The sequence below is a fragment of the Triticum dicoccoides genome, chromosome 4A, assembly GCF_002162155.2.
Source record: "Triticum dicoccoides isolate Atlit2015 ecotype Zavitan chromosome 4A, WEW_v2.0, whole genome shotgun sequence".
NCBI classification, from domain to species: Eukaryota; Viridiplantae; Streptophyta; class Magnoliopsida; order Poales; family Poaceae; genus Triticum; species Triticum dicoccoides.
In genome coordinates, this window is record NC_041386.1 from 618,308,737 (window position 1) to 618,323,245 (window position 14,509).

General features: G+C 46.7%; 2 protein-coding genes across 2 annotated transcripts; one reads left to right on the forward strand and one right to left on the reverse strand.

The window, feature by feature from the left end:
• Positions 1-1,919: 1,919 nt before the first annotated feature.
• LOC119287404 (RPM1-interacting protein 4-like) lies at positions 1,920-4,950 on the forward strand. The gene is made up of 4 exons (XM_037566940.1): positions 1,920-2,153; positions 3,181-3,675; positions 3,844-4,026; positions 4,737-4,950. Exons 1-4 carry the CDS (start codon positions 2,148-2,150, stop codon positions 4,767-4,769), a joined length of 717 nt encoding a protein of 238 aa, XP_037422837.1. The 5' UTR covers positions 1,920-2,147; the 3' UTR covers positions 4,770-4,950.
• Positions 4,951-5,120: 170 nt separating this feature from the next.
• On the reverse strand, positions 5,121-10,724 carry LOC119287403 (conserved oligomeric Golgi complex subunit 2-like). The gene is made up of 12 exons (XM_037566939.1): positions 10,218-10,724; positions 9,180-9,386; positions 8,362-8,698; positions 8,102-8,263; positions 7,632-7,731; positions 7,337-7,546; positions 7,125-7,239; positions 6,451-6,657; positions 6,164-6,265; positions 5,879-6,001; positions 5,654-5,788; positions 5,121-5,483 (listed from the first exon to the last, which is right to left on the reverse strand). Exons 1-12 carry the CDS (start codon positions 10,707-10,709, stop codon positions 5,370-5,372), a joined length of 2,304 nt encoding a protein of 767 aa, XP_037422836.1. The 5' UTR covers positions 10,710-10,724; the 3' UTR covers positions 5,121-5,369.
• Between the last annotated feature and the right edge of the window lie 3,785 nt (positions 10,725-14,509).

The window sequence follows — 14,509 nt, forward strand, 5'->3', positions numbered from 1 at the left end:
CTTTGATCTTGGGCGCCCCCCTCTCTAGCTCTCCCCTTCTTGATCTAGACTTGAACTAATTTTACTATTTTCTAGTCCTCGTAATTGAGAAGCCTTGTGAGTTCTCTTCTCCCTCCTCTAGTTCTTCGGTGACGCAAAGCTCTGGACGGCGAAGCACTACCGGATTGTGAAGCCCGTACGCGTGCAACACGTAGAGAGGTCGGGCTTTCGGTCTTTTGTTCGAGGTATCATTGTGGATGGTTCAAGGGATTACCGTGTACGGTTCGAGGGATCATTGTGGATGGTTCAAGGGATTACCGTGTATGGTTAGAGGGACTTCAAGAATGATCTATGCCAACTGTTCTTCCGCTGCAACTCAAAGTTGGTAACTATCCGATCTAACCTTGTATGCATCTTCGTAGTGACGTCTTCGACATCGTTGTCATAGAAGCCTAACCGCACACATCGACGGACAAACATCAACCGAACGCAATGTCATGCACGTCCAACCCGCGGGAAGCATCAATGGAACAAAGCTCTTCAAGACAACGCCCTAAAGAGGGGAAACAACGCTGAAGATGATGACAATGCCCGACCCTGCAGTAGGATCTAGGCTTTCGCTCAGAGATCTTTATCCGAGAGCTGGGGATGTATAGATCTGCCCAACGACGCCTCCAAGGAGGATAACGTCGCCGCCTGCCGACAAGCACCGACCAGGCTTTCATCTGGAGCAGCACAACCACCACGCCCACAGTACCGGCCAAGGCCAACAAGTACCTCCACTGGACCAGGCACCCCCTACGCAACGAGTACGCTGGCGGCGCATGGGGCCTGGTCGGCCTGCCCACCCCTACCGCCACACACCCACTAGAGGCAAGACAGAGTAGTTATTGCCTCGAACCTCCAACACAATGAGTTGAGCCCAAATCTAGTCGGTGTGCCCCCCACAACGCCACACCACGCCCATGCTAGGCAGCAATGCTAGCGAATCCTCCGCGCTGGGCGGCGCCTGCGCACCAAGCCATTGACCCCCAGCCACAGGCCCGCAGGAGCCCAGGACAGGGCCGACTTCCTGCAACTACACGCCATTGCGGCACTCGCACCCTCGTTGCCCCGGCAACGTGTGTGTGCACCATCGCGCCATCTAATCCGAGGCCGCCAGCCCGCAGAGCCCAGATCCGGCCCTGCGGCCGCGACCCCTACTCACACAGGGTGCTTGTGGGCGCATCACCGAATGTAACAAGAGATGCTAGACTAACCGGACTTTACCGGGGGATTATGAGGTGGTTAGGAAGTGAGGCGGGGCCACTAATGAAAATTGGGTGGGGCGGGGAAGGGCATTTAGAGAAGCGAAAATCCTACACGTACGAAAGAACCTACGTACAGTTACGAAACCTTGTGTGTAATCTAAACATCCTCCCTGATTTCAGGCCGGTGGGCCCCGGCCTCACCCAAAGACCAATCCTAATCATCCACGCTTGTTATTACTTATTGCGTAAGTTACGTAGCCAGGTTTACGTAGGTGTAGCATTGCTCTTAGAGAAGGGCACGCAACGCAGGGTGTTGTCTTGAAGTATTATCTGAATGTAACACTTAAGTAAAAAAAAAGACGAATGTAACACTCCACAAAGTAAAGCTAAAATTCACCAACATGCATGCTAGATACTACATGAACGGTAAATATGATTTCTTGTTTCCACATTAGTATGGCAAGAAGCAGTCAGCCAGTACTAGTCTTCTCTCTTGTGTCACTCTACTGTTGACGATAGGTTAGCGGCAGAGGTAGCTAGCCAAAGTTAAAGGCGGACACCACACCATGATTGATGGAGACTACTCCCTCCCTCCAGCACAGCAGCAGGCAGTATTATTAAGGCGATAGGTATAGTAGGAACTAGGAACAGGAAGCAGCAGCAGCAAGAAGAAGAAGGATCCGAACCACGACTCTTCTCCCCTCCTCTCCTCTCCCAGCTACTCCCTTTTCTCCCTCGCCTAGTCTCGCTAGTCCGGTCCTCCTCCTCCTCCTACCCCCTCCCCTCCTATTGGCCCTCCCGATTTCCTCCTCCTCATCCCTTGAATGACGCGGCGGTTGCTTCTTCTCTGAATCCCATCCATCCATCCAGGAGGCCGGCAGGGGCGAGACTCGCCGCCGACGCCCTTCTCCGGCGGAAATGGCCGTAAGTCCTCGCTCCATTCATGATTGGTTGGTTGGCAGGCTCGCCGCCGCTGTCTCCGAGGTGGGGGTGGGGACGTGGGGTGGCCGTGTTTGCTCGGATCCGTGGGCTGACTGGTGTCGTAGGGAAGATTCTTCTTTTGGGCGGCCGCCGCTCCCTCTTGCCGTCTGCGCCATGTGGGATTTCTTCTTGGAAGGAATCGCCTTCGGATGGCAGAGATGCCCTTCCCTTTCTTCCCCTTCAGATGGTTTGACCAACTTGTCATACTCTGCTTGCTGCCTGGCTGGCTGGTGGGGAGACAGATTGCGTCAATTTCTTCTCCATGGAATCAATTTCTTCTCCATGGAATAAATGTGCCGATTTTTCATTTTTGACCAAAATGGCAACCAAGATCTAGTCTTTCTGTTTGTGCATCCAGAAATGTGATTTTGTTGCGTATCCCGTGGTACAAGGATAGTTGGTGCCAAAGCTTGTTTGGGTTGTCTTAGTTGTCTTATGCACTAGGCCACTAGTACAATTTGATCTGATGAAAATATGATTGGTTGAACAAAACTGCAGTTGACACAACAAGACTGAAATGAGCAAACATTATGCTATCAGGCGAGGTCAAATAGCAATCCTTATTTTAGTGATGATTAGTCAAATGGAACTCCCCTCTACATCTTATTCATGTGTGTGTGTGTGTGTGTGTGCGCGTGTGTGTGTTATACTTATATGAAACAAAACATGCTCAAGTGGCAACATCTTGTATTGTACTCCATTATCTTATCATAATCTTGTGTTCAGAGTAGATTAACATGCCCAAGGAATACTCCATTATCCTATCATAATCTTGTGTTCAGAGTAGATTACAAGGTTCAGTATTCTGTATGCTCTGAACCATTATCTTATCTCTTTGTCCAGTTGTGCTTCTGGTCTCTGGAGTTCATTTAGTATGCCAAGTGCCTTGCCTAGAAAATTACGCGTCTTAATTTAATCTGCTCATCACATGTTAATACTAACAAGTTACTTCCTTGTTCAACCGTACCAGCAACATCAAGGAGTTCCTAAATTTGGGAACTGGGAGGACGAAGGCCAAGGCTACACGCAGTACTTCGAAAACGCCCGCATGGGCAAATCTCCGGGGAGGCCTGTCAACCAAAACGATCGCAATGAAGGCGCTGCACAGGCACCCTCGAACGACCCGCCGTCGGTCAAGGCCTCCCCCTTGAGGCCGGGGTCCGAGCCGGGGCTGCGGAAGAACAGGGACGAAAGGCGTGCCACCCGAGAAGACGACCTCCGTCGCCACGAGGCCGCTGCCCGGAAAACGCATGCCGAGTCACCTAACCACAGATATGGTGACCAGACCAACTACGACGGCGCTGCAAGGAAAGCAAGCAATGAGAGGTCACCCATCCATCCTCGGCAGCAGGCAAGGCTTGCAAACAAAGGTGGGGTTTCATCTCCTATTGCGGATCGTAGGGGTTCTGCTCCCACCACACCTGGAAGGTCCAAGATGAGGCCAACCGGGCGCGGCGATGAAACGGTAAAGCCGTAGCTGCTTCTTTGAGTCTCAGTCAAATGAAAACCGTTCTTTTCCTATACTGACTATGAATGAAATAATATATATTAGGCAGAATGTAATTGCATTATGAGTATTACTGCTGGTACGTGTACTTTCTGAAGTGCTGTTGTGTGATTTTTGCACGTGCAGCCCGAGAGAGGATCAGCTGTGCCAAAGTTTGGAGACTGGGATGAGAAAGATCCTTCGACTGGTGAAGGTTTCACTGACATATTTGAGAAGGTGAGGGAGGAGAAGCAGTCCGGTGCGGATACTGTCGGCACCAGCCATGCATACAAGGACCGCTACAACCAAGGGGACAGATATGAATCTTCGGTGAGTCTGCTTTTAATTTTGTGTACTGCTGCTGGTTTCACCAAAACTATTATCATACATGTGGAGTAAAGATTCCCTATTTTGCTTGTGGAACTAGTTTTCGCCGCTTTAATATCAGCAGCATTGGCCATTGAGAATCAAGATGGTGCACCTAGTATAGATACCTAAGATAATTGATTGCTTCCATCTCCACTGCTTTTAGAGATCATACCGCCATGCTTAGTTCCACAATAACTGAAAATTGGCCAAGCACTAGTTACTTTCAGCGGTGCAAACTACAGTTCCTTTGAATAATTGTCGCAAAATATTGAATACAAAGTCAGCAGTTCCGCCATGCTTTTGTAGTTTTGTTGATGTTGGTTTCACCACAAATGTTGTCATACATGTGGAGTAAAGATTCTCTTGTTTTGTTTGTGGAACTAGTTTTCGCCGCTTCAAGCATTGGCCATCGAGATGCAAGATAGTGCACCATACCTAAGATAATTGCTTGCTTCATCTCCAACATTGCAATATACAGTTCCTTAGCAGAACAATTGCAAAAATATTAAGTAATGTTACTTCTGGACTTCTGGTTGTTAAGGGGTTGTGTTATGCGGTAGAGTAGTTGCTTATGGTAGCGATATCTCAGTCGTGTTTGGTTCATTGAAAATGTGATAGTGTCGATAAATCGCATCTAATAGATGGTACGTGCGTGTCTGCTTCTTTTTCAGGGCTGCTCATGCTTCAGCTGGTTCAAGAAGTGACACCCACCCTGTCTGTAACATACCTGTGGCGATTGTATCTTTGTGAAATGAGTAGCCAAATCTGTTGTTTTGTTGAGATGTTATGTTATAGCGAGACATGTATCGGAGCATGAATTATTCACAAGGCTGTGATTCAGCATTTTCTTGAGCATTTGTAATCAGTGGTTGGTTTCCTGAGTTTTGCAACAATTGTCTCATTCCTGGATTAAAGGGGAAGCGGGTTGGGAAATAAGGACGGTTTGTAAAACTTGTCACAAGCCAACCGATATAGTTAAGGCCGTGAAAAAGAATCAAAAGGCCTTGCATTTACAGACAGTAGTTGATATTCTGATCGTACAACAGCTTAGCAGATTGTCCAGTAAAATTTATATGGTTATTCAGAGAGAAAATGTATGATACACGTTTTGAATATTTCATTGTAAAATCTGGATTCTGGAGGTGACAGACCAGTAAATTCAAACAATGACAGCGATCAAGGTCCAGCGCTCTACTACATAAAAGTCTCACGAATCTCCAAACTAATGAACAACACCAGACATATCTACGAAATCCCAAGGACCTATAGGCAACATGTTCTATGTACTGACAATGTGTTTTACATCAAAACCGGATGCTATCTTGCTTGTCTTTAGGGGCGACGCACTGCCAGAGAGATCTGTAGGATTCAATTTCTCTCGCATCTATTCCCAGGGTGCGAAGGTTCCGCGCATATTCCTACAAACAATGTGTCAGCAGGAGTGCAATGCATCTGATACACATCTGGTAAGGGGAAAAAGATTGTACATAGAAAGAACCAAAAGGGGGAATACCACAAAGAAAAACCAGTTGATGAAAGATGAATCTATATGCTTTATGAGCATGAGGGTAAAAGACAGTTAGCGAACCTGAATATCAAGGAATAGTTGCATGCAGATCTTGTCGGTGTCAGATATGATGTTATCTGAGGCATCAGTACTACCTCCTATTCGTTTTTGTTGTCCTTGGCGCAGTCTTTGCAACGAAGATTCAGTTTTCCTTGCCTTCATATTGAAAAGATACAATCTGAGTAACTCATAGGTAGAAAGGTAGAACTGAAATTTCAAAGGCGGGCGGGCAATCCTTATACTTACCACATTGACTACTTCGGATACCATGTCATAATAAGTTGCCGTGATCTTGTCTGTCGATCCACGGCGCAGCTTAGTTTTATCATCTTCTGTTAAATAGTGCACACGATCTCCTTCAAGAAACACCTAAGAACACAAAGGTATATGGCCATAACTCAAATGCAGACCATACAACTAGTACATGTAATATGACCTTGCTCAGAAGAGAGCAATAAACTCAGAAATTTTAAGCTAATAAAATGCTGTCGGTTGAACAGAAACAGAAAACCAACATGGAAGTTCATTCACCTTAAGTGGATGCAAAATCCCAGATACATACGGAGAATGCCTCACAGGAAGTTTATTGGTCATCCTATACGTGGCCGTTATTCCCTTCAGGTGTTTCAGATCCTACAATCAATTCAGAAAAAATTTAGTTACAATCAGAGAACAAGAGGAACAGTCTTAAATGTTCTCCATTGAATAAAATTATTTACAAATGCAACATTAGCTTCTATATTCAGCAATATTTCATGCCAGAACAAAAGATATGTATGATGATAGTATTGCCCTTCTGTTGGCATTGGTCCACTCACCTCATTAGACCTTTTAACTATGACCCCAATCATGACATCCATTATGCTAGGCAACAACTCCTTCAAAGGCTCAACAGCTTGCAGTATACTTTGTTTCACAAGGGTAAGTACTTCAATGGGGCATGATGCTAGCAATTGATTCACACGTCCCACAAAGTCGCCTGATTCTGAAAGCTCCCCAATTACAGCATTTACATCATGCATTACCTGCACATCAAATTATCGTAACCCTTTAATCCAATGGAAAAAAAGTCTGTCAAGCCTACAAACTGCTACGTGGTCTGCGCAACATTGTTTTATAGCATATTCAGAGCGCAATAAGGACTACAGAAGGACGGGCCAGGACAACAGGAAAGCTGCACCTTGCCCTTTTATTGCCTCGTAGTTGTCAATATGAACCCCGCCATGTATGATGCTGGTAAAGCTAAAGTACAAGTAGTCAGCCAGTCAACTTCACCCTGACTTGAGCACTAAATCTTTAGCATGGAGTCAACCAATCACCTTATTGTCAACTTAATTTCATAAACCACTAACTTAAAACGAAAGCATACACTCAAAAGAGTAACACATGGTGTACACAGCTAAGATGATAACACTCAGTACTGAGAAGTGCTAGGTCTTGGTCACTGAAATGACATGGTAAGACTTCAAATAAATCTGTAGATGCGACATACATATATGAAATCCTCCACAGGTACAGAGAGTGCCCACTCAGAATCTGCAGGAGAACTCGAGCTCCCATCAGAAGCATTACGCGCAGCCAGACCAGAAGAAAGCCATATTGTATACCTTATTGTGCAAGGACATGGAGGAAACTAAAAGGTCAGCCTCCGGATGATAAATCATGAAAAGTAAGTTAAACAAAAATCATTTGTGATAGTTATACCTTGAAATAAGCTGCAAGGACAATCGGAGGAATTTATCAGAGTGAGAAAAAACAAGAACATCATCACTCCAGCAGGACTGCAAACTTTCTAATAGCTTAATACTTTGCTTCAACAATAATGGCTTCTGCTTCATTTGGTTCTCATTCACTCCGACAGGGCTAATTGTGGCTGTAAGGGCACCATCAAGACCACCAGCAATTTCCTGGAATCTTGTGTAGTTGAACCAGTAGAAATGAAGTGAGAAACATTGTTTTAAAGTGTGTGTATAACACTAACAGAGATATTTATGCTTACCTCAGTGAAAAGTAGACACTAACATGCCACAGTCGCATGAAATCTGTGTAAGCAGGCTCAGAGCGGAACTTTGTTACAGCAGACTTGGAAGGACAGTAGCCTACAGAACAAATAACAGGTCAACCATGAGTTCAAATAATTGTAAGCATCATCCTCATAGAACTTAGAAATGGAGATGTGTTGTGCTCTGCAACTCTCTGTAACACAACAAGTAATAGGATACAATGCAAACTTCAATGCCAACACCATTGCTAGCTGATTCTACCACTTGATTACGTATCAAGGTGCTAGAGACATTACTTGCTCAGCTGAGCAACGACCTTCTTCCCTTTCACCAATTTAATTGTCGTTACACACACACAATCAAAAACATACAATAGCAGGCTTTGCAGGCAAGCATAGTACTGTAGTAGACTTAGCAGACCAAATCACATAAAACAAACCACCTTGTGCCAGAATAATTAGCATACCTTCAAGAAAGTCAAGAAACTTTAAGCTCGCTTTGTAGTTTCTCAGGAACTCTTTAGGTTTTCCAGGAGAACAGGCCCCAGGCTTTCCCTTCATGATTGCAGAATGGACTTCCTTGAGTATTGAATTGGCCAGAAAATCAAAAATATGAAGTCCAGAGTTTGCTGCAAATGAAACAAAAATCGATAAGATGTTATCTATCTAAGTCTATATGCAGCATTTAGGCTTCATCAGAATATGAAGTAACAGAATTTACAGCTACCTGATGAAGATATTTCCAAAATAAATTTGCAATCTTTTTCTACACATTGCATTATCTGCTCATAGTCATCCTCCAGGTCATCAGAAGATACCCCAGAAACAGCTTTTGCATAGTTTTGAGGGACAATTTTCTGAATCAATGGGGAGACCACTGTTGTACGGAAAAGCTCTTCAGCTGAAGATGTGTTGTCAATGGCAGCATAAGCACGCAAGCAGTTGTATATCACTTTTGCGTCCCGATGTTCTAGACCAACCACAAAGCAACGCTCCAAGCTACCATCAAGTAGTTTTGTAGCACCTTGGACCCTCTTCTCCATGTTCTCAATAAAAGGAAGGTTCTGTACTGCCATAATAACAGAATAAGAATCATATATATGTTGCATTAAAATGTACTCCCTCCGTAAAGAAATATAAACATTCTTATATATTTCTTTACAGAGGGAGTATATGATGTATCCAGTTAGACATAAAATGAGTGCTACCAATACAAAATTGGGTTGGTACTTTGGCAGTTTGAGAATAAGATTCTAGCACAAACTTCAAGAAGTGAATGAACTTAATCATGGCCATGAAATACAACTGGCTATTTCTCATACTTTATTAAGACATGATTACACATATTATGATGACAATATATACTGCCCTTTCAATGGTGACACACGTACCAAATATTTTCGTGTGAACTATCTGTAAACATTTTACGTTGTAATTTTCCTAGGGTTCTGTTCGACAACTTACATAAACCATAGAAAAACTCTATATATTAGAAGCTAGAGATGCCCAAGGAGAAAAGGACCAGTACTATCTGTTGGCACAAACCTGTGCATGGCTGATGTAAAATTTGAGTCGGTTCATCTCGCTTGCGATTCTTTCTAACAGAATGCTTTGTGTTTCTCTGACATCTGTCCCTGCCTCCACATTTGGTGACGTAGTATCATTGCCGGAGTAGCCCTTATCAACTGAACGAACCTCAACATCTGATGAATCAGATGGTGCTGTTGGTAATTCCTTGATCAGTTTCTCAACCTGAATGAACAAAACAAACCGTTAGGTTTCATAAACGACACGACATGAGCTAAAGCAATTTGGTGAACACATATCAAACTTGCTTTGATGAAACAATCTGGAGGGTCAACGGATGACAAGCCAGAGGAGTTATTTCATTGGAAGAAAATCTCAGCATCATGATACGCCGCAAATTTCGATAAGTATGCAGTGGCATGTGACCGTTTATACTAACTGTGAAATTTTAGTCAGTAATTTATTTATGCAGTCAGACCCAGCAGTGTTAATGAACTAGCTACATTGGCATTTAGATTTCAGACACAATGGGCAAAATCTCTACCTAAAAATGAAGCAATGGCTGGTACAAATTGGTAAACATGTACTATCAGACTTGCTTTAGTGGCCAGCTTGATAGAAACCCTCTTGATGGTCAACGGTTCAATGGCGGAGATTTTTTTTATAGCCGAGAAAAAAATCTCAGCATTACAATGTGTTCTGATGATAAGTACGCAATGGCATATGTATATATGATCATTATTCTAACATTATGATATTGTTGCAAATTTGGATAAGTATGCAATGACATATGATCATTTATTCTAGCATCATGATATGTCACAATTCCGATGATAAGTATGCAAGGACATGTGATCATTTATACTACTAGGTGCTGAAACTGCAGTGAGGTGAATGAGATGATGCATCTGTATGCAGGGACAACCCAGAATGGCAGATGATAGTCTACTAGTTATGCAGTCGGATCGACCACCAGTGGTGTAAACTGAAGTACAGAGCAGCGAATTAGCCACATTGGAGTCTGTTCAAAGCGGGAGCAAGTCCGAGATCGGAAACCTTGGAGACGACGTGGGAGGTGTCGAGCAGCAGCTCGAGGAGCTCGCGCGCCTGGGTCGCGGCGGCGCGCTGCTCTAGCCCGGCGCGGAGGGCGGCGAGCGCGGCGGAGGCGGCGGCGCGGAAGGCGGCGACCTTGTCCCTGAGGTCGGCGAGCGGGGCGCGCATGCGGGCGGCGGCGGCGTCGACGCCCTTGAGGCGGGCGCTGAGGCCGACGAAGTCGGCGTAGTCGCGGTTGATGAGGCCGACGAGCTCGGCGCGGAGGGCGGCGAGGTGGGAGCGCAGCTCGGCGGCGAGGCTCTCGAGGGGCACGTAGGAGCGCAGCTCGGCGACGTAGGCGTCCGGGTCGAAGCCCGCGCGCAGGAAGGCCTCCGGCCTGAACCACGGCGGGTGCGCCTCGATCGTCTCCCCGAAGAGGTCCTTGGCCGCCGCCGCCGCCGGCGGCGGCTGCGGCGGGGCGGGCGCGCGCGGCGGCGCTACGGCGAGATCCGCCATGGGGTCGGGTGGGTGGATCTGGGGGGGAGGGAGGGAGTGCGGTGGGTTTCAACGGAGATCTAGCGGGTAGCGGCGACGAGACGACGCTCCATTTCTTGTGCTACGGAGGAGGCTGGACCGTCGGCCCGGGTTTTACTGCTTGGGCTTGCTGCAATTTACAAAACCGAACTTCTTATGAAATTTTCAAAATTGTCTCAACAAAAATATGAAATTTTCAAACATTTTTCTGATTGTTCTTCATAAAAAGGGAACACTGAAAAAGATGTAAAGAAAGAATGGAAAAAAAAACTGGGCCATAACTTTCTAGAGGGTTCCGGAAACCGGAGAAACCTGGGAACAAAACCTACTAAATGGGCCAGCCAGTTGCTCGGCTCATCTTTGTGCGATACGCAGACAATTGTCGCAGCAAGCGGCAAATAGGACATATGCCCTCTTCATAGGATCAAATCCGATGCATTTTTTCCTGCCAGGAAAAAAACTGTGTTGTACTGTCGAATTCTTAGGAAATGGTGTTTCGGCCCTTGAGGGCAACCAGAACACCTAGGGCATTTTGGTTGAACTAATAGACCGAAATCTCTACTCCTAAAGGGGGAGTTCGTACGTCGTTCGTTCGTTTGCTCATGAGTCCCTTCGATATTTTGTAAGATCTCCCCCTCCACCCCCCTCCCTCCGCGCGCGCGCGTTCCATCATCTTTTTCTATCCCTATAAAAACCTGTGGAGAAAACCCCGCAAAAGAATGATGTGTTCAATGGGAGTTTGTGTGTCGTTGTTCCCTCCTTCTAACCCTATGGATCGATTCGAGAAATTTTCTCTCCCACCGATTCCTTTTCTTCCTCCAGTTTCAGCTTTTACTACGTGCTCTTTTTACTTCCCTAATATCTATATATTCCCGATTTTCTAACACAAAGGATGGCTCTTGTCCGAAAATTCCTCGTTCTTTCTTCTCAAATGTGTTATTTTGTGCTCTCCAAATGCTTGCCACTTCACGCAACTACCTTGGGGTAAAATGGAACAGAGAGTGGAAGAAAACAAAAAATGTGTACAACAAAATGAAGTATAACTAGTGGTTGGGGCGCCACCCTGTGGGGTCGCCTGAGCGGAAGCTGGTGGCGGGTGGGATGTGCCCCTTTCACTCACCTTTTTGTACTATATAGTGTTATTGCATAAGACTCAAAGTACAACAATACTCCCTCCGTTCCTCTATGTAGTGCGCCTCTTCTCTAGCTGCAATACCAAGACGTGCGCTGGCACATGTAATTTGGACCATAATAACCCTCCGCTCCTGAGCTTGTCCAGGCCCCATGTGCGCAGCCATCCGCCTCGCATCTCATATCTCCGCATTTTCCTCTCTGCATACAGAGTACTAGTACACCATTTTTCTCTCCGGGTCTCTTTCTCCCCATTTCTTGGTCTTGTTGGCCGCGTGCCCTTGCAGTCATCCGGTCGACAAGCAAGCGTCAGCCGCGGGGACGTCGGAGATGCCGGCCACGGGGACGCCGGCCAAGGACGCGGTGCACAGCTGTGGCCGCGCAACGGCAGGGTGCAGGGGACGGCCACACGCGCGTGTTGCTGGCAAAACTCGAGGCGCAGCTGCTGGGTGTGTTGACGGCTGGTGGACGAGCTCCACGCGGACGCCCAACTCCCGCGGCTGGTTGCGTACTACAACCATGTGGAGATCATGGAAGTGCTCCTCGCCGAGGGCCTCGTCAAGCGCCTCCTCTACCTCCAGCGCGCGCCGAGCTCTAGACCCTGAGACTGGTGGCCCTGCTCCCCACTGGCAATCGTGGCAGGGGCGCGGACACGCCAGCCGTGGCAGGGGCGCACAAGTATCCTTTCGACCTAGAACAGCAGCGTCGCCGCCATGAAAGGCGCCCCTCCATCTTGGCCCCGTCGGACCAACGCCACCGGGCGATTCCGTCGCTGCCGGTCGATTCCCATCAGCGGCGACGCCCATCACCTCCTCTGTCCATCATCCCTGACCGTCGCGGCGGCGTTGCCTCCGCCACCTCTCGCCTCGCCGCTGGACATGGAGACACCAGCCAAGGACACGGTGAGCCCCGCTGGATTTTGAGAACGGAGGCGATGCGGACTCAAGAGAAAGGGATTGCGGAGGAAGAAGATGCGCAACAGAGTAAAGAAAGAGATAAGGGGTATTATCGTCTAAAGTAGCGCAGAAGAGCAGATACGCACTACATTCTGAAATTTTGCTAAAAAAGTTAGGCGCACTATAAAACGGAATGGAGGGAGTATGAAAGTATGGTACATGTAAGTTGGTGATTGGAACAATAAGACAGATGATACGTCTCCAATGCATCTATAATTTTTTATTGTTTCATGCTATTAAAGTATTGTTCTTGGATCTTTTATACTTATTTAGTAGCAACTTTATATCATTTTTGGGACTAACCTATTGACATAGTGCCTAGTGTCAATGGTTGTTTTTTGCTTGTTTTTTTACTTCGCGGAAAATCAATATCAAACGGAGTCCAAATGCCACGAAACTTTTTTGCAGATTTTTTTCTGCCCAGAAGATACCTAGGAGGCCAAAGAAGTGCACCAGAGGAGGCCCGTGGGGCCCACTAGGCACCAGGGCACGCTAGAGGCCCCAAGCGCGCCATGGTGGGTAGTGGGGCCCACTGGAAGCTTCTCCACCGACCTTCAGCTCTATAAATACTCTAAAATCCCCAAAACCCTAGGGGAGTCGACGAAACATTTTTTCAGCCGCCGCAAGTTTCAGAACCACGAGATCCAATCTAGAGGCATTTTCGGCACTCTGCCGGAGGGGGCAATGATCATGGAGGGGTTCTTCATCATCACCCTTGCCCCTCCGATGATGCGTGGGTAGTTTACCACAGACCTATGAGTCCGTAGGTAGTAGCTAGATGACTTTTTATTTCTTTTTATCTTCAATACAATGTTCTCCTCGATGTTCTTGGAGATCTATTTAATGTTATTACTTTTTGCGGTGTGTTTGTTGGGATCCGATGAATTGTGAGTTTATGATCATATCTATTTATGAATATTATTTGAGTTTTTGCTGAACTCTTTTATGCATGATCTTTATAGCCCCGTATTTCTTCTTCAAAACTTTGATTTGGTTTGGCCAACTAGATTAATTTTTTTTGCGATGGGAAGAGGCGCTTTGTGATGGGTTCGATCTTGCGGTGCCCTCGCCCAGTGACAGAAGGGGTAGCGAGGCACGCATATATCGTTGTTATTAAAAATAAAAAGATGGCGTCTATTCATACATGAATAGATCTTGTCTACATCATGTCATCGTTTTTATTGCATTACTTCGTTTTTCCATGAACTTAATACATTAGATGCATGTTGAATAGCGGTCGATGTGTGGAGTAATCTCTACTATTAAAGAAGAATCGAACGTCGTGATGGTTCGACCAACTCCTCGCCTCCCCTCGTATATAACAAAAAGAAAAAATCTGTCGAAAACCTCGCACACCAAACCGACGCAAAATCAGGAAAGAACCCACTTCCTCCACCTTCTCCCCGACCCAATCTCCATCTCTCTCCCAATCCCGAACTACCTGGCATCCCTCCCTCCTGCGAGTCTGAGACCACCCAGCGGTAGCCCCTCTCTCCGCCGAGAAAAATCGCCGACGGTTGGGGTCTCCGGTGTAGGAGGATCCGCAGCCCGCGGTGGGCCTTCTCCCCTGCACCCCGAGCTCGGATGGCCTCAATCTGGGAGCCGAGTGGAGGCGCGGTGGGGCCAAGCATGGCGACGCTGATCCTGATAGCGTCCTGGCCACGGTCGCGGACGCCACGCCCTCACAAGAGTCCC

What these genes read in the sequence shown, in the direction of transcription:
- LOC119287404 (XM_037566940.1), top strand. An exon ending in CCGGGCGCGGCGATGAAACG is followed by an intron (nt 3,676 to 3,843) that starts GTAAAGCCGTAG and finishes TTGCACGTGCAG; the next exon opens with CCCGAGAGAGGATCAGCTGT. An exon ending in GGGACAGATATGAATCTTCG is followed by an intron (nt 4,027 to 4,736) that starts GTGAGTCTGCTT and finishes CTTCTTTTTCAG; the next exon opens with GGCTGCTCATGCTTCAGCTG.
- LOC119287403 (XM_037566939.1), bottom strand. Translation starts at nt 10,709, where the DNA reads ATGGCGGATCTCGCCGTAGCGCCGCCGCGCGCGCCCGCCCCGCCGCAG. An exon ending in TTTACATCAGCCATGCACAG is followed by an intron (nt 8,699 to 9,179) that starts GTTTGTGCCAAC and finishes ATGGCAGTACAG; the next exon opens with AACCTTCCTTTTATTGAGAA. An exon ending in AACTATTCCTTGATATTCAG is followed by an intron (nt 5,484 to 5,653) that starts GTTCGCTAACTG and finishes CATTGTTTGTAG; the next exon opens with GAATATGCGCGGAACCTTCG.